Here is a 21,944-nt window from a genome sequence, read left to right as displayed (position 1 = left end):
TGGACATGATAAATAACTTGTAAGTTTGGTGTTTGGTTTTGCAAATGAGATCTCATAAGAAACTGGATTTGTTTAAAAATCAGAAGCTCTCCTCTCCCAGATGCCTAACGAACTGAGTTCAGTCCCTGGGGCCCACTGGGTAAAGGAGAAAATCCTGAAAGTTGTCCTATGATCGCCACACAGGTGTACATGTGTGCACCTGCGCACGCGCGCACACACACACACACACACATCTAACGTGTAAACCTGCCCATTACACGTACATCCACACACATATCACATCTAAACCTACATATTACACATACATATACACACACATATCACATCTAAACCTACACGTTACACATACATACACACACACATCACATCTAAACCTACCCATTACACGTTCATACACACACATATCACATCTAAACCTACACATTACACATATACACACACATATCACATCTAAACCTACACATTACACGTACATACACACATACCTCTCAAAATAATTTTGATTAATGTAAAAACAACTGGAAGCTTATACTACATTCTCAGCCATTGTATTAGTTACTCATTTTGTTGTGATAAAATATCTTTACAAAAGCAATGTAAGGGAGAAAGGAATTATTTTAGCTCACAATCAAGGATAGGATCTGCCATCGACAGGAAGTGATGGTGGCAGGAATTTAAGGCAGCTGGTCACATGACATCCACAGTGGAGAAGCAAATGGTGGATGTTGCTGCTCAGCTTGCTGTGTCCTTTTATTAATTTGGGACCCCAGCATATTGAAAGATGCTGCCCACAAGCATGCCCAGAGACTTACGTCTCAGGTGCTTCTAGATCCTGTCATAGTAACAGTATTATCCACCACAGCCATTTAGGTAACTATGTGCTAGAAGGCCTATTATGTGCTCCTTTCCCATACTGCACATAGACCTATAATAAACAGTAGGCATGAATGATTCACTTTAGGGGAAACAATTAAATAAGAATTTTCAGTGTAATTTAGAAAACTCAGAAAAGTATAAAAGAGAAAGGATGCCTTGTATGGTTCCAAAATGCAGACCCTATTACAATTTCAGTGCATTTCCTTTCAGAATCTTCTTTTGAGAATTTTGTACATGCATATAGTGTTTTAATCAAATCCACCCCTTCTCTCTCCTCCAGCCCCTCACCCTCACACATGCTACTCCAAGTCCCTGTGCTCTTTTTAAAACACTCACTGAGTCCACGTGGTGCTGGCCATGCTTAGGTAGAGCCCGAGCATCCCATCCCCTCAGGAGCCACACGTGCAGAAAGCCGACTCCTCTCCCAGCAGCCGTTGGTTGCAGTAGCTCCTCCAGCTGCTCCTCAAGGAGGGATTCATAATGCCCTCCCACAGCTGGGATTCGATCTGCCCTGACTGTGCACGCTGTCATAGCCATTGTCGTTTGTATGTGACTCCCCTGTGGTAGCTAGACAATTTCCAATATGTTTTATGTAGTTTTTGCCCAATGTGTTTAGTAGTTTTTCAAGTCAGAATTTTATGAGTAAAAACCCCATTCTGTGCTATTGATTGTATAACATAAAGGAAAAATGATCAAGTTTGCCCTTACAACACTTTCCTGAACAGGATTTTTTTCCAGTGCTGTTATCAACCCCACAGTCTGTATGCTCTGTAGTCTACCAGCTGAGTCATGCCTTAGTCCAGAAATAAGCTGCTTTTGTTTCCAAGATAATGCCTTCCTGGATAGCCCAGGTTGGCCTCAAGCTCAAGAGCAGCCTGTTACGGCCTCCTGAATGTGAGATTACAGACATGCATCACCATCCTGGTAGGGAATGCTTTTTTAAAAAGTTATTTTCAGGAGGGCAAGTTGGCACAGGAAGGTACCTGCTGCCAAGCCTGACCGCCTGAGCTTGATCCTTAGGACCCACGTGATAGAAAGACAGAACTCCTACAGGTTGTATACACACACACACACACACACACACACACACACACACACACACACACACGAAGTGTAATAAAACATTGTTATTTTTGACAGGCAGTGGTGGTGTGCACCTTTAATCCCAGCACTCGAGAGGCAGAGGCAGGAGGCTCTCTGTGAGTTCAAGGCCAGCCTGGTCTACAAAGTGAGTTCCAGGACAGCCAGGATTGTTACACAGTGAAACCCTGTGTTGAAAAACCAAAAAAGAAGAAAATGTTATTTTCAATTGTTTATATCTTACACACTGTCAGTACACGCTGTCAGCATTTTTAAAGTGTAGCTGTGCAGTAAAGACCCTGAAAGACATAGGGATTTATGTGTCTGTCTGTCTGTCCGTCTCTGTTTCTGTGTGTGTGGGTAAGGTCCAGCTGTGTTTACTCAGCACTTTGTTTTTGAGGTTATCACTTAGTATCTGATGAAGGAATAGGATTGATGAACTTGAGAAACTGAAACCAGGGTTATTACTATTTTGTGACTTACTGAAAAGTTGATCTTTCCCTCCTCAGAATCAGCACCATGTCCTAATAACATTGTAATTAGAGTTTATGTTCTGAGCCCTGTGGTGTAGACCTCTATCTTAATAATAGCTGTGTCCCTCATACCTGCAGCACCTGCACAAAACACAGAGAAGGTCACCTGGGAAGGTGTGAGGAAGAGCACTAGTTAACACGTGTTTGTTATCAGGAGAACTGATGCGCACGTGTTCTCAGGAGGGCCCTCGGGGTCAGAGTCAGCCTGAGTGAGACATACATAATGCGACCCTGTCTCAGAAAGGAATGTATTTGTTGCCCTTTTATTGTAATATGATACATAGAACATGAATTTACCGTGTCTCTATGTTTAGGTGGACATGTTAGTGACATTAAAAACACTAACGTAGATTCACGAAGGTGCAGATAGTGCTGTACAGTAATGCATGGCAACAAGTCCTAAACACGGTGACCCTGATCCCCATTACAAGGTCACGTGTTGTATGTTTTCAGTATACTTAGAAAATGGTCATTCTGTGAATGACAGAATCAAACATTTAAAAGACCGTGAATTAAAGTGTCAAGAGGAGTGCTGCTTTCCTGGTTTTTTTTTTGGGGGGGGGGGTGGCCGGGGGGGGGGGGGGGGTTGTTGTTTCTGCTTTGTTTTTTCGTTTGGTTTGGTTTTCTGAGACAGGGTCTCACTATGTAGCCCTGGCTGTCCTGGAACTCACTCTTTAGACTAGGCTGGCCTCGAACTCAGAGATCCACCTGCCTCTACCTCCTGAGTTCTGGGATTAAAGGTGTGTGCCACTACCCTTGGCTTGCTTCTTTATTATAGTATAGAGATATCCTTTCCCAGAGATGTATAAAAGCTGTTTTCTGTGATCCAAGGTAGCCAGTTTCCAAATATGAATACCTGAAAAAATGGAATTCTTTATTCAAAGAAACATGATGAGCATCTTTTAGAAATGAGTAGTCTTGAAGTACCATGCACAGGCCTATTCAGGTTTGTACCAAGTCCTCTGTGTATATACTCTCACTCTCAGCTTAGTGTTCATACGGGCTCCTGACTGTGATCAGGTGGGTCTCTGACTCTCGTGCCTGCTCTTTTCCTTCTGTTATTTTGTCGTGCTTGGTTATTATCTCTTAGAACTCTGTTATTTCCTAATGAAAGACAGAAAGGGAGTGGATTTGGAGGGGAGGGAAGGTGTGGAGGAACTAGGAGGAGTAGAGGGAAGGGAAACTGTAATCAGGATATACTATATGAGAAAAGAATCTATTTTCTTTTTTTAAGATTTATTTATTTATTATGTATACAATTTCTGCCTGCATGTATCCCTGCAGGCCAGAAGAGGGCACCAGATCTCACTACAGATGGTTGTGAGCCACCATGTGGTTGCTGGGAATTGAACTCAGGACCTCTGGAAGAACAGCCAGTGCTCTTAACCTCTGAGCCATCTCTCCAGCCCCAAAGGAAAAAAAGAAATAAGTAGTCTTCTTAGCATTTGTTTCTTTACTAAATGGGGTTTTGCTCTAGTCATAGCTGGCCTGGAACTTGTTGTGTAAACCAGGCTGACCTCAGACTTGTGACAGTCTCCCTGCCTTGACCTCCCCGTGTGGGATTGCAAGTATACACCACTATGCCCAGCAAAACTAAGTGTAATCTTGAGCTGACCTACCCTATGGGCCATGAGCTTGTATTTTCTTTTTCTCTCTTTCTCTGTAGTGTGTTTTGAGTTTTTGTTTGTTTCGGTTTTGGTTGGTTGGTTGGTTTTGTTTTTTGAGACAATTTCATGTAGCCAAGTCTGGCTTTGAACTCACTATGTGGTAGACAAGGATGCCCTTGAACTTTTATGCCTCCTGCCACTGGCCCTCATTTCTGGGGTTACAAATCACACCTGGCTTACATATACTTCTCATAACCTGGGCACACTGACCAAAAAAAAAAAAAAAAAAAATGCTTTGTAAAGCTTTCCTGTGCTAGGAAGTCAATTTCTTTTTGAAAGGGTTAATAAAATTGCTTAGGTAACTGTTCCATGTCTGATCTGAATTGTTAACTCTCAGTTAGAAGACCCTATTCCCTTATCTCCAGTGAAGTGCATTTGTGAAGGGTTCTGACAGAGGAGGTGGATAGAAGGCAGAGGACCTTTTCTCACTGCCGCCCATGTGTGCTCACATTCCCAGTTACCGTCTGGTAAAGAACTTAGGTTAGAAGACAAAAGCTTGAGAGACGGCTCAGGAGCACATACCGCACTTGTTATAACCCGAGTTCAGTTCCCAGCCTCCACTCTGGGTGCTCTGGAACTGCCTGTAACTCCAGCTCCAGGGGATTCTGATGCCTCTGGCCTCTGTGGGCACTTGTACTCATACGCACATCCCCACATACAAACATAACTAAAAATAAAATAAACCTTTAAAAATAAAATAGGGAGATGGCTCCCTTGACAGAGCTATGCAAGGGCTCACACATGTAAAACTAGGTGTGGTGATGCATGTCTGTAACCCTGGCACTGGCAGGAAACAAGAGGCCCCTGGAGCCCACTGGCCATTCAGTCTAGCCAGTTGGTGGGCTCTGGGCTCAGTGAGAGACCCTGTCTGAAAAATTAAGGTAGAGAGCAGTAGAGAAAGACACCTAACAACCTCTGTTCTCCACACATACGAGCACATACATGACATGTACATACACAAAAATACATAACATGTAAACACTACACACAAAATAAGAATAAATTATAACCAGTAGTTTTGCCTTGAACTGTCAACAATCAGCCTGGACTTAAGTTTTCTTGATTTTGAGATTGTGATTTTTAGCTCAGAGTTAAGGTTGAGAAAAGCTAATTCAAATACTAAGGAAAAAAAAGTCCTCTATTATGTACATCTTAAGTTTTTAAGTCCTTTTCTTTTGTTTGAAATACAGGTTGCTCTCAAGGAAGTGGGATTTTACATTACGCTCATGGAGACAGTCAGCAAACTCACCTGCAAAAGCAAGGTAAGGGCAGAGCGCTCGAGCACACTGAGCCCTCCTCCTGGCCCACCTCACACGTGCCTTTGTAAATGTGTAGGAAGAAGCTCCATGGGCACTGGCCTCAGCAACGGGAAGCGCCCTAGTCAGGAGGAAGACACACAGAGTGTTGGTCCCAAAGTCCAGCGACAGAGCAGTAACTGATATGGTAAATGCTTAGGTGTTTGTTTTCCCTGCTTTAGTATAGAATTAACTGATCTATTCTCTGGCATGTATGCAGCTGTTATAAACCCAGCTAATGACTGGACAGGAGAGAAGCCCCTGTACAGGACACAGCGCTGCACTCAGAGTCATGCTCCTGAACCCACTGTTTCCACTTGAAGAGCTGTGGTTTTCTTAAGATGGGACTATAAGCCTGAAAAAAGAGCCTCCTCAGTTCAGTAACTTGAACATACTCCCTCTAAAACCTCCACCCCAAACCTTTACTCTAAATGTTGATAATTAAGGAGGGAAGGGGTTTGAGACATGGTCTCAGTATGTAGTACAGGCTAGCCTCATCCTTGCTGTGGTCCTAGGATCATGCACTTGTCTTCTCTGGTGCTGCTTCTAAAACCCAAATCATTCATTTTAAGCAATGCTGGGCCTTTTTAGAAGTATCAAATTGCACCTACATCCAATTTAATTGATTTTGTGATACTATTTTGTGACTTAATAAGAAAAGTATTTATATGCTACTTTTGCCAGTTTTTAAAGATTTTTCATATTTTTGGTTATCTTAAACTGTTTACATTATCACTTAGTTTTTAATGCCACCTAATTATAAATTTCTTGAAGTTAAAGTCAGTAAATGCTCATCGTTTTTTATTATTTAATTCTTTGAACAAAGTTTTAATTGTTTTTTTTCCCCCTTTAAATCACAGAAAGCTTGCAGGAGGAGTTCTGGCGCAGCTGAAATTGGTGGGAAAGTCAGTACTCTTCATTTAAATTATTTAAAATGTCCTTCATTCATGGAAAACAGTCAGATTTTGAACATATTATTTCTAAAAACATTTCTGTGGTTTTTAACTTTTTAATGAATATCACATAGGACAAGTGCTAATTTGTATATAAAGAACTTGGTTAAAAGATTTGCTTAATGTAAATATAGTCACAGTTAGTATAGACTCATCAGTATATTTTTGATAATTTTTCATGTATGGTAAAAGTTAAAGTTAACAGATATTCTGATATAAAACTCAAGTTTTGAGAGTCATTGCAGGAAAATGGGATGTTTTTAGACTTTCTTAAAAGACTTTGTTAAAATTTTAGGACACGTTTTTCTTGACATCATTGTTTAACCTAGTTTTGCAGGGTTTGATAATAATGCTTTAGAAAATACATGTCATCAAAGTGAGTGGGCAGTACCTCTGTTCGCGGACAGTTTGTGTTCAAGCGCGTGTGCAGCTGCTCTGACTCACACTGTGGGTGTGCTCCGTCTTTTGTCTCCCTGTTTTTCATTTATAGCTAAAGTGACTTTGTTATTAAAGTATATGCAAATATGAATCTTGTGTGCTCGGTGTTCATTTTTTCTTTTTGTTTGTTTTGGGTAAGAGAATTGTGTGAGGTGTGATACAAATTACAGAGACGAATAATAAAAGAATAGGTATCAATCTAGCAAAATGGCATTTTTCAGAATTATCTGGAAGAAAGATGTAAAATCTCATTTGTTTGTATCACGTAATGGCTTTTATCACTGTAAGTCAGGCTGTGTAAGGCAGCAGTTAAGTGTGGGCTCCGAAATCAAAGCCTGTCTTTCCCCAGCTGTTAGCTTTGAGATGTTAGGCAAGACCTTCCCTTTCTGTCCTCAGTTTACCATCTTAAAATGGGAATAAGAACAGTATCTGCTGTACAGTCAGCTTTGTGTAAAGTGCTCATTAGCACTGCTGGCCACACAGCCCAGCCCAGTCACTCTCCTCCATCCTAAAGGCTGTTCGAACCACTGGCTTTTCATTTTCCTGTCACTCAGCATGGTGGGGGTCGGGGTCAGTAGTAGAGAGTTTGCCTAGAATGTGTAAGGCCCTGGGTTCAGTCCTAAGTACCACACACACAAAATCAGTGTAATTTTCTTTTAAAGGTAACTAAAAGGATAAATTTGAGTCAAGATGCAGAAACATGTTTTTATACGACAGGCTTTTTAAAAATATATACTGGGTAACAAATTAATACTGCTTAGTAAATTCCAGTAATAAGAAAAAAAGTGAAGAAGACAAGGCCTCACCTTTCTTGTCAGCACTGTTCAAAACAGTAGCCATCCAGTTGTCTTTCACCAAATCCCCGAGTGGACCCACCTGATCACTGTGCAGAACTGCCAAAGTCCGAGGCCTGAGAGCCATCACTGTCGGGGAGCAGGTTCGCTTGTAAGAGTATCCTGGCATCAGAACACAGCTGCCACGTGATGTTTTTTAGCAATATATTTTCTCTCCAGAGTTTTTCTGAAAGCTGCCCCAGTCTACATTGTGGCCAGAAAGAGTCACTAAAGGAAAAACAAGGTCTCAGAGTTCCAGGTCCTGCTGTCCTTGAATACAGGGTTCTCCCCTAATAAGCAGGTCAGGTCATCAGAACCCTACCAGAGGCTGAAGTATTAAAATTCTTTTATTTAAGTTAGGCGGAGTGGCATATGCCTTTAATCCCAGCACTCAGGTGGCAGAGGCAGGCAGATCTCTTTGAGTTTGAGGCCAGCCTGGTCTACAGAGTGAGTTCCAGGACAGCCAGGGCTACACAGAGAAACCCTGCCTCAGAAGACAAAAAACAACATCCTTAATCATCAGGGAAATACAAATCAAAACGACTCTGAGATACCATCTTATACCTGTCAGAATGGCTAAGATCAAAAACACTGAAGACAGCTTATGTTGGAGAGGATGTAGAGCTAGGGGAACTCTCCTTCACTGTTGGTGGGAATGCAAGCTTGTACAACCACTTTGGAAATCAGTATGGAGGTTTCTTAGAAAATTGGGAATCAATCTCCCTCAAGACCCAGCTCTACCACTCTTGGGCATATACCCAAGGAATGCTCAATCATACCACAAGGACACATGCTCAACTATGTTCATAGCAGCATTATTTGTAATAGCCAGAACCTGGAAACAACCTAGATGCCCTTCAACTGAAGAATGGATAAAGAAAATGTGGTACATATACACAATGGAGTACTACTCAGCAGAGAAAAACAATGACATCATGAGGTTTGCAGGCAAGTGGATGGAACTAGAAAATATCCTGAGTGAGGTAACCCAGACTCAGAAAGACAAACATGGTATGTACTCACTCATAAGTGGATACTAGATGTAAAGCAAAGGATAACCAGACTGCAACTCACAACTCCAGGGAGGCTACCTAGTAAAGAGGACCCTAAGAAAGACACAGGGATTGCCCAGCGATGGAGAAATGGATGAGATCTACATGAGCAAACTGGGGTTGGGGGGTAATGGAGGGCAAGGGTCGGGGGAAAGAGAGCTTAGGGGACCAGGAGGTCCTAGCTGGATCAGGAGCAGAGTGGGAGAACAAGGAAAGAGATACCATGATAATGAAGACACCATGGGAATAGGGAGAAGCAGAGTGCTAGGGAGGTCCCCAGGAATACACAGAGATGACTCCACTATAGACTACTGGCAATGGTCGAGAGGGTGCCTGAACTGACCTACTCTGGTGATCGGATGGCCGAACACACTAGCTGTCATGGTAGAACTCTCATCCAGTGACTGATGGAAGCAGATGCAGAGATCCACGGCCAAGTCCCAGGTGGAGCTCCAGGAGTCCAATCAGCGAGAGAGGGGAGGGATTATATGAACAAGAGATATTGAGACCATGGTTGAAAAAAGCACAGGAACAAATAGCCAAACTAGTGGAAACACATGAACTGTGGACCAATAGCTGAGGAGCCCCCATGGAACTGGACCGGGCCCTCTGGATAAGTGAGATAGTTGTTTAGCTTGAACTGTTTAGGGGGCCCCCAGGCAGTGAGACCGGGACCTGTCCTTAGTGCATGAGCTGGCTTTTTGGAACCTAGTGCCTATGCTGAGACAATTTGCTCAGCCTTGGTGCAGGGAGGAGGGGCTTGGACCTGCCTCAACTGAATGTATCAGGCTCTGCTGACTCCCCAGGGGTGACCTTGCCTTGGAGGAGGTGGGAATGGGGGGTGGGTTGAGGGGAAAGCTGGGGGGTGGGAGGAGGGAGGACAGGGGAATCCATAGTTGATATGTGAAATGAATAGAAAACCTCTTAATAAGAAAAAACAAAACAAAATGAAATCCAATAATAGTAATAAATTTATTTTATATATTTGGCTTCCTGAATTATTCTTTTAGGTTCAGAACAATTTTATTAGTGTTTAAGAGGAAGCACAGTAAGGTTAGGTGAAAACCCTGGCAGTGACAGGAGGAGAGAGAGTCGTACCTGTTAAGTTGGGTATAGACAGATTATTAAGAAAGGAAAAGGCATGCTGACGAACACAAGTGGCCTAGTGAGCAGAGGAAAGAGGCAGTTCCTGAGTCCTTGAATGCTTATGACTACACACAGTGGAAGACTGAATTGAAGGAACCAAACTTTTGAATTAACTTACAGTTTCCTTACGTTTTTTTCTCATTTCCTTAAATTAGTGAATTTTACATGTACAAGAGCAATAACCATTACCTAGTCACTTTGCTGCTGCTGTGATAAAACACCATGACCAATGCAGTTAGTTAATAAAGGAAAGCATTTAACGTGGCGTATGGGTTCAAAGGATTAGCGTCCATGATAGCAGAGCAAAAGAGCAGCTGAGAGCTCACATCTTGGTCCACAACGACAAGATCCAGAAAGAGCACTGGGAATGGCAAAAGTCTTTGGAAGCCTCCAAGCCTGCCCCAGTGCCTGCCACACCTCCTCCAAGGCCACACCTCTTTATCCTTCCCAGTTCTACCAACTGGGACCTGAGTATTCAAACAGTGAGCCTGTGGGGGCCATCCTCATTCAAACCACTGTAACCATTATAATTTGAATGCATTTCTTATATAATAGAGACCTCAGAATTCTCATTTTTGTAAATTCCTTATAGAAAATATGCAGAGTAGTAGTCTCATCACGTTGTTCCTCCTAAGGCTTTTTCTGAGTGTCAGGCCCTAGAAATGCACTGTGCCATGATGGCAAAGTCTGTAGCATTCATTTGATTAAGTTGGCGCAGTTGAGGTAGTGTCTACTTTTGATTATGGTGTGTGGGGTCATGCTCCTCCAGTAGCTGTGTGGAGCGGTGGTAGAAGCTTCCCCTGCTCTGGCGCTCAGTTCTACCCACCTCCCCACCCCCACCCCCACCTCCCACCCCACCCCCTCCAACAGTGACTGCAATATCATGCAATTCCAAGTCTTGACTTTACAACCTGTAACTTCATTTTCATTTTTGTTTGTGGTTTGTTTGTTTTTGTTGTTGTTGTTGTTGTTGTTGTTGTTGTTGTTGGTGGTGGTGGTGGTGGTGGTGGTGGTGGTGGTGGTGGTTTGGGTTTAGTTTTTTAAGACAGGATCTTATACTGTAACCCAAGTTGGCCTGGAAATTACTGTGTAGCCCAGGCTGTCCTTGAACCCACACCAATCCTCCCTTGTGGTGATATATTGTAAATTTACCTGAAGATCAGAGAACAGAACAAGCCACTCGATTAGACGTAGAGGTCAGGCAGTGGTGGCACACACCTTTAATCCAAGGACTTGGGAGGCAGAGATCAGTCTGGATCTCTGTGAGTTCAAAGCCACCCTGGATTATGTGAGATTGACTTAGTATAGGAGAGAAACAGAGCCAGGCGGTGGTGGCACACACTTTTAATCCGAGTACTTGGGACTCACATGCCTTTAATCCCAGCACTAAGATGGCTGGATGGAGAAAGGTATATAAGGCGTGAGGAGACAGCAACTAAAGGCTTTTCAGCAGAAGCATCCCTTTTAGCTAGACGTTTTTTTCTGCTGAAGCCTTTTCGGCTGAGGAAGCTCGCTCATTCGGCTAGAGGCCTATCGGCTGAGGCTTTTCAGGCTGAGGAGTCCTAGAGGTAAGAGGTGGCTTATTCCTTTGTCTCTGATATTTCAGCATTTACCCCAATATCTGGCTCCATATTTTTTTAAAAGACCATTTAGAATTCATGTTACACTCCCTCTTCCATCTCTTTTTTTTTTTTTTTCAGCTTGTAGGAACTTTATTTCCTTCCACCTTTTTCCCCTTTGCTCAGGTGTCTGCAGAGGAGCTCAGGACCACTCAGTGGTGGCTCCAACCCACTCGGTGGCCTGCGCTGTAGGAGCTGCGGACCAGTCCTCAGTGGCTGGCTGGGCACTCCAGTCTTCAGTAGGGAACTGCTGGATGGGTACAGAGGGCACCTGCTCACCCTCGGACCAGTCTGCCACCTCTGGCTGAGCAGCAGTGAACTCAGGAGCTGGTGCAGTCCATTCACCCTGGAATTCCTCCTTGGTCACAGCCTTCTCAGCAGCGGCCTGTTCCTCCTTCTCAATCTCCTCTGGGTCTCTGTAGAAGTAAAGATCAGGCATAACTTCCCATGGGTGCTCACGGGAGATAGTGCCAGGCATGCGGAGTACTTCCCGGGCCAGCATCCACCACATCAGACCCACTGAGTGTGCTCCCTTATTGTTGAATGGGAAGGCAATGTCCACGTAGCGCAGAGGAGAGTCTGTGTTACACAGCGCAATGGTGGGCAGGTTGACATAAGACGCCTCTGTGAGGGGCTGGTGGTCAGCTCTGGGATCAGTCACCACTAGAAGCCACGGCTCCCTGAAGGCTGCTTGGATCTGGTTAGTGAAGGTCCCAGGGGTGAAGCGGCCAGCAATCGGAGTGGCTCCAGTGGCGGCAGCAAACTTCAGCACAACTCACTGCCTGGTGTTCCTGGAGGAGATGACGCTGACATCAGCAGGGTTCTCAATCTCTTCCATCTCTTGAATGCTAGGATTACAGATGTGATGACTATTCCTGTCTATGTATTACTGTAATTTCGTATTCCCAATGAGAATAGCACATCTTAACCATGGATCCCAAACTCTTGTAAAAAATAAGTGTGTAATAAATCCACGAATAGAGTGTTGGTGTACCAAGAAGGGTTAGATACCCTACCCATCTGTGTAATGGCTGCTCAGTTAATTCCAGAGTATCCTACAGAACAGAATTGATCTTGACAAGTCAGGACTCTGCTACCATAAAACTCGAGGGCAAGCTGTTGATTCCTCTAAAGCCCACTGAGCATAAACCACAAGGCTACAATCAGATTTGATTAACATTTCCTGAGTTCTTAACTGGGTCAAGCACTGGTCTTGGGGACATAATCCGTAGCCACAGGCTTTGGCTCCACAAGAGGGGTGGGGAGGGGGTAGCCTCAGTATATCCCAGCCCTGTGTGTGAGGTCCTTAGAAATGGGATGAGGAGGGTCACCAGCCTGGGAAGCTCCCACTGCAGACAACACAAGGTGGCTCTAATTGTGATTAATACGTTGTTAATGTGAATTATTTCCTGTTTCCCCGTCCACATGCTTGACGCTGCTGCGGCAGGCCATAAATGTTGGTTGGATGGATGGAAGGATTCTGGCTTTGTTTGCTTTATGAGTTTGAGTATGACGAATGACTAAAATGTAAAGCTCTGGGCATTTTTGCAGTATTTGGGCAAAGTCATCTAGGAGGAAAAGGGAAGAACGGCTTTTAGGAAGTCAGCCCACAAGCAACAGCTTCTGAATTACTGTTTTTTCTTAACAAGTAGTGACATTCTCTAAGGGGCAAAGCGATCGAACCGCCGGTTAGCTGGGACGGAAGCGCCAGGTGGCACTGGCCAACAGTAGCCCTATTGTGTGACACGCCGATTCCCACGGGAGAGCGACGCGGCCTGTATCCCGTAGTCTAATTGGCTCCGCTGGGGTGGGGGCGTGGCTTCCTGCTCGTCAGTTTCCCGAGCTCTGATTGGTTACCAGCCAAGGGCAAAGCCCTGCGCCTTCCCTTGGGATCTGTTTCCAGGGTGGAGAGGCCTGCGGAGCTGGGTGGGAACTCAGAACCCAGGGCTCCCCGCTGTGCTCGCACTGCCGCCCACAGGTGAGCCACCCCTTTTCCTGCAGCTCGGGCTGAGCCCAAGCCAGCTCACGGGGTCAGGGTTAGCAGCTGCCCCCCGAGAACGACCCCACACTCCAACGGGGAGCACCATGGGTAGAAAGTTTCTCCGGATTTAAAAGGCCCTGGCGGTGCTATTCCTCTGACCAACTTTATGGTTCTTTGCTTGCAAAATTGGGATTCACTTACAACTGTTAGATCAGAAATTAATTGGTGTTATCGAGTGGACTGTTTTAAGTATAAAAATCACACCTTAAGATTGCTTAAGAAACGTGAAACCGTAGAGAGCAGGCTACATGACCTTTTTACCAAGAGCGTCTCTATACAAGGACCCAGGACCAAGAGTAGGACTGCCATGATCAGATGGGCAGCCTTCTTTGAGGTGGATTGTGGTCTAGTGAGCAGTAATGTGAGGGTTTTTTAAATGTTCTTCATGACTTGTAATATTAACTCGTTTAACACGCACTTTCACGGAGAAGTAGCATCCCCCTGTTCTTGATGCCCATGCTGCCGGCACAGAAAGGTAAAGTAACTTCCTGAAGTCACAGCTAATTGGAAATCAATCCCAAGGCAGTGCGACTGTGCAGAAGTAACCCCGACTTGCCTTCTGCATGGTTTCATTCTTCTTGCCTTGCTCTGTTCATTTGATTTCATTGCTTTGTGACCATGTTCTTTTCTCATCACAGAAAATAAACAACAGCATTGAGTCTCTTCCCTCCCCCGCCCACACAATTACTACTTGCTGCTCACTGATCCTGCTAAAGTCATTTCTGAAGTGGAAAAGGTGTGGGCCTTGTTTTTCTGGAAAGTCTGTAACTCTCAAGTTCTCAGATGGGCTGTGACCCCAACAGAACTATGAAGAAGTGTTTCACCAGGAGACCTAGTTCTAGCACCCCTGATGGCAGCCTGAGCTTAAAAAGCAAAGCAAAACAAAAAAAAACTACTAGTTAAATAAATGGACAACTGATAAATGCTACTGTAAAGTCGAAAGCACATAGGAAGGTGCCTGCCCCTCTCTTTGCCAGCCAGTGAAGGGCAGGGAACTAACTCATTAGATCATGGTGATGCAAAGGGTCTGCCCTTGTGGGATCCTGAAGCAGAAACATGAACAGTCACAGCCATCCTAGGTAGAGTTGCAGTCCGTGGTGGTACAAAAGCCTATAAAGGGCACATGAGGTTTCCTCTGAAAGGTCAGACGTTTCCTTCAGAGTGTGACACCTTGTTCTGGGGGTTAGCTGACAGAAGTACAGTGAGTAGTCCACAGCCTTTGAAGACCATGTAGTGGGGACAGACAGAGCCCCAGGCACTGGGGGGAGGCAGGCGTTCAGGTGACAGCAAGGCCCAAAGAGTCATTTCTACAAATGACTGTCTGTCCTAAAGTGCCACTGAATATTGCAAAGAAGTGACAAATCATCCCTGAGAAGCTACGGAGAAGCCCCAAGTGGACTGACTGTTGCCCTAGACAGTGGCGGGCTCTTGGGGAGACTGTGAGGTAAGGAGGAAAGGATACTTAATTACTTACTTCCTTTTTCTCCTCACGGGAAAACCTGTCCGTTTTCTTTTTCTTACTGTATTTTAATTAAAATATAATTACATCATGTCCCCTTCCCTTTTCTTTCTCCCTTGCCAAATACACACACACACACACACACACACACCACACCACACACACCTACCTCTCTTAAATTCATGGTCTTTATTTCTTTAATTGTAAAATATTTTGGGTTTTTTGTTTGTTTGTTTGAGACAAGTTACTTTGCAGCCTACGCTAACCTGGAAAACTCAAGGTAGACCAGGCTGGCCTAAAACTCATGCCTCAGCCTTCCTAGCACTGGAATTTCAGACTACCAAGCCTAAAGACGAGCCTGTAGAGGGGACAGATAAGGGGTGAGGAGTCCTGAGGACTAGGAGAGGAGAGCAGCTTGGAAGCAAGTGATCGAATGATGCCGAAAGCTACAAAAGCCAAGGAAACTAGGAACTGAAACTACTCATCAGCTCTGATCACAGGGCAGTCGCCTTTATTGAGAGCTGTGTGAACAGAACAGGAGGAGGAGGCGGCCCAGCAGGAATCAGCTAGGAGGATGGAACAAAGGGGCCCCTGTGGGGAGTCGTGGTAGTGGGGAGCAGCACAAGAGCAGGAAAGGGTGGAAAACCGAGGGGATGCAGCTGAAGCTGTAAATGTGAGTGACCACACTTGCCTGTTTCTCTTTATTGCTCTCCGGAGATAATGTGTTGGGTGGGGAGAGTTGAAAAGAGTATTTAGGGGTGGTGGGGAGGCGGGTGCCAAGGTGCATGTGTGATGTTGGAGAAGGGCTTGCAGAAGTCAGTCTCTTTCCGCCATGTTCGCCTCTGGGTTTAGAGTCACAGCAGCAGCCTTGGTGACAAGCACCTTTGCCTGCAGCCATCTCGCTGGCCTCTCTTTAGTTTTTTTGTAGGGTACTAAGTCCTAGGATATGGGTGGACTTCATGGAAAATCTTCTGGAGAGGATTCACTACCCCAGTTGTTGTTGAAAACATTTGTGGGAGGAGCCAAGATGTCAACATGACTGGAGCTGGAGGAAGCAGATTCAACCCTCTCTCGAGGGGTTGGGGCTTGTGAAGGAAGGAAGTACAGAGCGTGGTAGAAGGAGAGGTAGAAATGTGACTGCACTGTTCAGTCATTAGATAAAACTTGAGCAGATGTGGAGTTGTTCTTATGGATGACAGGAAGTGGTTACCTGAGGTGGAGTCCATTCCCCGTGACGATGACAGGCAGCAAAGGACTCGGAGTCACAGAGACTTAGATAAAGCCCTCGGTCCGAAAGGCCTGGCTCTGGGTTTGAAACAGTAGTTTGGGGAAAATGCTATCAAACAGCACTATAGGCTACCAAGAAGTCTTTTGTGAGAAGGCCAACTGAAGCAGCAGACTTCATTGTCTTGTTCTTTTTTTTTTATTAAAAAAAAACTTTTTCATTTTACATACCAGTCCCAGTTCCCCCTGCTTCCCCTACTTCCACTCCCCCACCTCCCCCAATCCCACCCCCATCCACTCCTCAGGGAGGAGGGTAAGGCCGCCCTTGGGGAGTCAACAAAGTGGCATACTAAGTTGGGGCAGGACCAACCCCCGCCCCCTCCCTCCTCGAGGCTGAGCAAGGTCGCTGTCTTATTTAAGAACTTGGCGGGGGCTGGTAAGATGGCTGAGCAAGTCAGGGTACTTGCTGAGCCAGCCTAATGCCGGAGTTCAATCCCAGAATCCATGGAAAGCTGGAAAGAGATCCAACTCCACTGAGTTGTCCTCTGACCCCCTCAGGTGCCTCCACACACTTTTGTTGCTGTTTTGTTTTTCGAGACAGGGTTTCTCTATGAAACAGTCCTGGCTGTCCCGGAACTTACTCTGTAGACCAGGCTGTCCTCGAACTCACAGAGGTCCGCCTGCCTCTGCCTCCCAAGTGCTGGGATTAAAGGCGGGCACCATCATCGCCTGGTTTACAAAATGCATTTTTGAAAAGTACATTTTCAAGTCATCCCAACCTTCAGCAATCAACACTGATCACTCCACAGCCATCAGGGGAGACAAAGCCATCTGCCACCAAGATTACAATTAATAAAGGCTCAGAGGATCAAGAGCATTTTTTAGCAATGGAGTTTTGTTTTTTTAATTAGGGATTTTTGTATACATAACGCTACACACAGTTAGCAGAGTATAGAGTATTGTAAATATAGCTTTTGGGGGGGCGGGGTTCGAGACAGGGTTTCTCTGTGTAGCTTTGTCCCTTTCCTGGAACTCACTCTGTAGCCCAGGCTGGCCTTGAACTCACAAAGATCCGCCTGCCTCTGCCTCCCAAGTGCTGGGATTAAAGGCGTGCGCCACCACCGCCCGGCCTTGTCCTGCATTTTAATGCCACAGTAAGACTTTAAAAGTTGTAATGTACACTTATTGTTCAGGTTTTCCACTTTCACTGCTAACCGTGTTTGCCCCGCAGATAGGCAGCCTTGACTGTCCCGATGACTACCTCCTCGTCTAGTCTACCTTTCAGGAGGCAGAACTTGGGTCACAGCCTGCCTATCCTTTGCCTCATCTCATAGATGCCTCTCAGTCAGTGGGAGTGGCTTGGCATGGAAATGGGCGCTGATGTTCTGTCATTGTGCAAGGTGAGACCCTCACAGCAAGCTACACAAGATCTGCCCCAACCCTCAAGGAACCCTTGGCTGTTTGCTCAGCGTTATAGACAGAATTCCCATGTGTAGCTTTGCTCTGTAGACTTAAAGATTATAACAAGGAAGTGAGAGAAGAAAAAGAACCCAGTAAAATATGAACAGCTGTCACCAAGCCTGGAATTCCAACTCAAGAGGCTGAGGCATGAGTGCCATGAGTTTGAGGCTAGCCTGGGCTACACATCCAGAGTGATATAGCAAGACCCTATCTCAAAAATAACCAAGTATTAAGTTACCTATAAATGGGGGGGTTGTAAGTTTTCACCTGCTTGTATTCCTCAGAATTCAGCAACTCTGCAGTGAGTGTGTATTAGTTTTATTTTGGAAGCAGACCTACTTAAACATCTTCATTTGCCCTTTGTAAATGGTACTTCTATCTAAATTCAGGCTTTGGGATTTGTTTAGCAGAAGAAAACATTTTGCTTTAGTGCATGTGGGCTGTTACAAGAGAGCAGCTTAGACTGGTTCATCACAATGGTCCAGGCTTCTTACTCATCTCATCTGTTCTGGAGGCTGCAGGGCCAAAACTAAGGTGCCCGCACAGATGGCATCTTTTATGTGTCTCACAGTGCAAGGACAGCAATCTCGTCAAAGCCTTTTTTAAGTAAAGTTTTATTCTTTGAGAAGCTCATGCACATATACAATGTGTTTTGGTCATATTCACCCGACTCCTTACCCTAACTCCTTCTCCAGATCCACCCCTCCAAATTCACATCAAAATTCAGTTTAAAGTTGTTTCACCACAAGACTCTGGCTCCCTGTAATTCCCGGCGATAACCACCATTTATTAGGATGAGACACTTACTAGGTGCCAGGCTGTATCAGAGTACTTGCAGTGCATTTGACTCTGACAGCGCCCTGTAAGGTGTGGTGATATTCTCATTTACAGAGCACTGCTGTTTTTAATGCTCATGGACAAGTTTCCCATGAGGCATGTTTGAATTACTGTTTAGTCTGAAGCTAACAAACTTCAAGATCACTCCGTAAGTTCAAGCCAGGGCTGGGCACAGGCAGTTCAGCTACAGAACCTCCCCCCTTCTCCAGCATGTGGTCTAGATGAGAGGCCTGAACCTGTAGAGTAACAACAGTGAGAAGGGAGGAGGCCCCAACCCAGATCTGCCTGGGCTCCGTCACACTTACGCCTCTTTCTGTTAAAACTGAAAGCTCTCATAGAAGCTGTTTAAAATATATCTTTATCTTGCCTTACGACATTAGGAATAATCTAAAGAAAACTAAACTGTGAGTAAAGCACGCTATGTCTACAGCGTTAGCCTCCATAGGCACCAGCAGTGAGCAACCACCACCAGTCAACAGTCTTTACAGAGTGATCGTCTGGATAGGACAGGTCTGCGGTCATCAGCCTGTATGGCAAGGGCATTGGTAGTGGCAGCGATTGGAAATGGCTGTCTTTGCATTGACCCTGTCAAATCTACGCACACAGGAAGCTGCAAAGGACTGGCTGACACACCAACACTCCCAGAAACTAAAATTTTACCAAACCCTAGGCCATGTGCATGTTGCCAGAAACAAGACACAGTGGTGAAGGAGGTGGTATATTAATACTTAATACCATGGCACATAGACTAACTATTTTGAATTAAAGCCACTTGAAAATAGGTGCTGGGTCATCCTGACTCTTCTGTTCCAGAGCAGGTGAAATTGTTAAGGGAAAGCACCCTTCTTAAAGATAACTAGACCGAGGCTTACCGAAATACCTCAGCTTTTAAGCTCCTCAGGTAGTGGAGTTGCTTCCTCAAATCTTACTGTTTGTCCACTTCAGCGCAGCCTGCCCTGCTCTGGGTCTTGTCTTCCTTGTATGGGTTTCCGTGACATGTACAACTTGTATGGGATAAATTTGCATGCTCTCCTGTTGACCATTCTATGTTGCCTTATTGCATGGGCCCAGCCAGGACCCTAAGATGGAGGTGGAGTGTTGCAGCCCCTTACTCTGGCAGAAGCCGCACTGCTTCAGACAGTGTGGCCTCTCCTAACAGATGGAGATGGTAAGGGTATGAGGGTGAACTGTGAGGTACTGCTCCAATCACTACTGTCTATTATAGTGGGGTAGTTTTCCTTGCTAGCTTAAATTTTTCTTACTGCTTAGAACTCAGGTTTCTAAGTGTCTGTTCTAAAAGTCAATGTTCCTTTAAAGTCTTCATCTTCCTTACAGGCACAGTGTGGACATTCTCCGTTTAGGATGTGGGAATTAGCCAGCGCTACAGCATGTCGTGGAGGTTGCTGACGGGACACCAGCTCTGCAGGCTGTGTCTTTTCAGAAAGCCGCAACCAGCTCTAAAAATCAAACCTTCAGCATGTGTCAGCTATGAAACGGGCAGCCAGACCAACAAAGAAAACACGAGAACAGTGGAAAGGCTCCAGGCATGTTCCGTTGACATCAGGAAGATCCGCAGACTGAAAGCATGGGTGCTTCTAGAGGATGACACCTACGTTGAAGAGATTGCAAATATTCTGAAAGAACTAGGCGCCAACAAAACTGTGATAGCCAGTATTTTAGAACGCTGTCCAGAAGCGATTGTCTGCAGTCCTGCCGCTGTTAATGCCAAAAGGAAACTTTGGCAGACGGTCTGCAAAAATGAGGCCCACCTAATCCAATTAATAGAGCAGTTTCCAGAACCTTTCTTTACTGTCAAGGACCAGGAGAACCAGAAGCTGAATGTTCAATTCTTTCAAGAGCTGGGACTCAAAAATGTGGTGATTAGCAGGTTTCTGACGACCGCCTCTAGCATTTTCCATAATCCTGTAGAGAACAACAAGCGAATGATAGGGGTTCTCCAGGAGAGCTACCTAAGCTTAGGTGGCTCTCAGGCCAACGCCAAAGTGTGGCTGCTGAAGTTATTAAGCCAGAATCCATTTGCTGTGTTAAGTCCTCCGACAGCTGTAGACCAAATACTAAAATGTCTTCAAGGACAAGGTTTCACAAACTCTCAAGTTCTTCAGCTTCTGTCCAAACTTAAAGGGTTTCTTTTTCAGCTTCAGCCAGGAAGCATCCAGAACAGTATTTCCTTCACTAAGACTACTTTTGAGTGCACAGATGATGAGCTGCGGCAGTTGGTTGTGAACTGTCCCGTGCTGCTGTATTACCCTGCCCCAGTCCTAGAAGAGAGGATCCAGGCGCTGCTGAAGGAAGGAATCTCCATGGCTCAGCTAAGAGAGTCACCAATGGTCCTTGAGTTAACACCACAGATAGTCCAATACAGGATAAGAAAGCTGAACTCTTTAGGCTACAGAATAAAGGATGGGCATCTAGCAAGTCTAAATGGAACAAAAAAGGAGTTTGAGGCTAACTTAAGCAAAATGCAAGCCAAGCAGGGAAGGCCACTATTTAACCCTGTGGCATCATTAAGTGTGGAAGAGTGATGTGGAGCTTATTTCTAGCAGGCAAAGTGACCAATTCACAAAGACTTAAGCAACTCAGCTTGTAAGCACTACTGAGTATCAGGACCTACTGAGCTTCTGAGTGGTGTTCAAGCACCTCATAATCGATGGCCTCTGACTCTTAATGTATTTTAAAATATAAAATAAATATAAATTGTGTTTAAATAACATCAGTAACTTTGACATTGAACTATTACTCCAAAACATCATATAGTGTGATAGTTCACATGGATAGTTTTGAAGGAATTGCCAAGTACACACTCTTTTTTTTTTTTTTTTCTTTTTTGGTTTTTTGAGACAGGGTTTCTCTGTGTAGCTTTGTGCCTTTCCTGGAGTACACACTGTTGATGGGGGTACATGAACATTTTTGTTCCTAGAGCCGCTACAAAGTGTAATTCCTCACCACCAGCCCTGAGTCACTAAGAGGCCAACAACACATTCCTTTAGAGAGAACTAACTTCACCTTGTGTTTGGAATGAGCGTCTCTGACAAGTGTCACCCATCCAAAGGGATTAGTTAAGAGCTTACTTCTATGGTCAGTTTGAAATCTCTTTTTTTTTTTTTAAGATTTATTTATCTATTATGTATAAAGTGTTCTGTCTGCATGTACACCTGCAGGCCAGAAGAGGGCACCAGATATCATTACAGATGGTTGTGAGCCACCATGTGGTTGCTGGGAATTGAACTCAGGACCTCTGGAAGAACAACCAGTGCTCTTAACTTCTGAGCCATCTCTCCAGCCCAGTTTGAAATCTCTTAAGGAACGCACACATTCGTTATGAACCTGAGGTTCATGAGAGGCCAGATGTATTAAGATCTCAGTTCTGGTCAGCCTCAGGAACAGAAAAGATCCCCACCTTTCCCTGCAC

General features: G+C 44.9%; 2 protein-coding genes and 1 pseudogene across 6 annotated transcripts in view; 2 read left to right on the top strand and 1 right to left on the bottom strand.

The window, feature by feature from the left end:
- The window catches only part of Cry1 (cryptochrome circadian regulator 1), a 58,210-nt gene extending 51,277 nt beyond the window's left edge, over positions 1-6,933 (top strand). For 2 of the 3 annotated variants that reach the window (XM_052752940.1, XM_052752942.1), the window contains 3 exons: positions 5,347-5,418; positions 5,492-5,599; positions 6,312-6,933. In XM_052752940.1, coding sequence (XP_052608900.1) covers positions 5,347-5,418; positions 5,492-5,595 — 176 coding nt within the window. In that variant the 3' untranslated portion in view covers positions 5,596-5,599; positions 6,312-6,933. The remainder of the gene's footprint in view (positions 1-5,346; positions 5,419-5,491; positions 5,600-6,311) is intronic. The other variant, XM_052752941.1, reaches the window with a different exon arrangement.
- A 4,645-nt stretch (positions 6,934-11,578) lies between these two features.
- Positions 11,579-12,452, bottom strand: LOC128119593 (40S ribosomal protein SA-like; annotated as a pseudogene).
- Positions 12,453-13,152: 700 nt separating this feature from the next.
- Positions 13,153-21,248, top strand: Mterf2 (mitochondrial transcription termination factor 2). Of its 3 annotated transcripts, XM_052752937.1 has the most exons (3): positions 13,396-13,470; positions 14,866-14,977; positions 19,850-21,248. In XM_052752937.1, the coding sequence occupies exon 3, from the start codon at positions 19,903-19,905 to the stop codon at positions 21,055-21,057; it is 1,155 nt and encodes a 384-aa protein (XP_052608897.1). In that variant the 5' UTR covers positions 13,396-13,470; positions 14,866-14,977; positions 19,850-19,902; the 3' UTR covers positions 21,058-21,248. The 3 variants fall into 3 exon arrangements, with proteins under 3 accessions (XP_052608895.1, XP_052608897.1, XP_052608898.1); XM_052752935.1 differs by lacking the exon at positions 14,866-14,977 and having other exon boundaries at positions 13,153-13,470; XM_052752938.1 differs by lacking the exons at positions 13,396-13,470; positions 14,866-14,977 and adding an exon at positions 16,525-17,616.
- Positions 21,249-21,944: the final 696 nt, after the last annotated feature.

The sequence above is a fragment of the Peromyscus californicus genome, unplaced genomic scaffold, assembly GCF_007827085.1.
Source record: "Peromyscus californicus insignis strain IS unplaced genomic scaffold, ASM782708v3 Scaffold_24__1_contigs__length_46423439, whole genome shotgun sequence".
NCBI lineage: Eukaryota > Metazoa > Chordata > Mammalia > Rodentia > Cricetidae > Peromyscus > Peromyscus californicus.
The sequence above is the reverse complement of the archived record's forward strand: the minus strand, read 5'-3'. Positions and strand labels throughout refer to the sequence as shown.

What these genes read in the sequence shown, in the direction of transcription:
- Mterf2 (XM_052752935.1), top strand. Translation starts at nt 19,903, where the DNA reads ATGTCGTGGAGGTTGCTGACGGGACACCAGCTCTGCAGGCTGTGTCTT.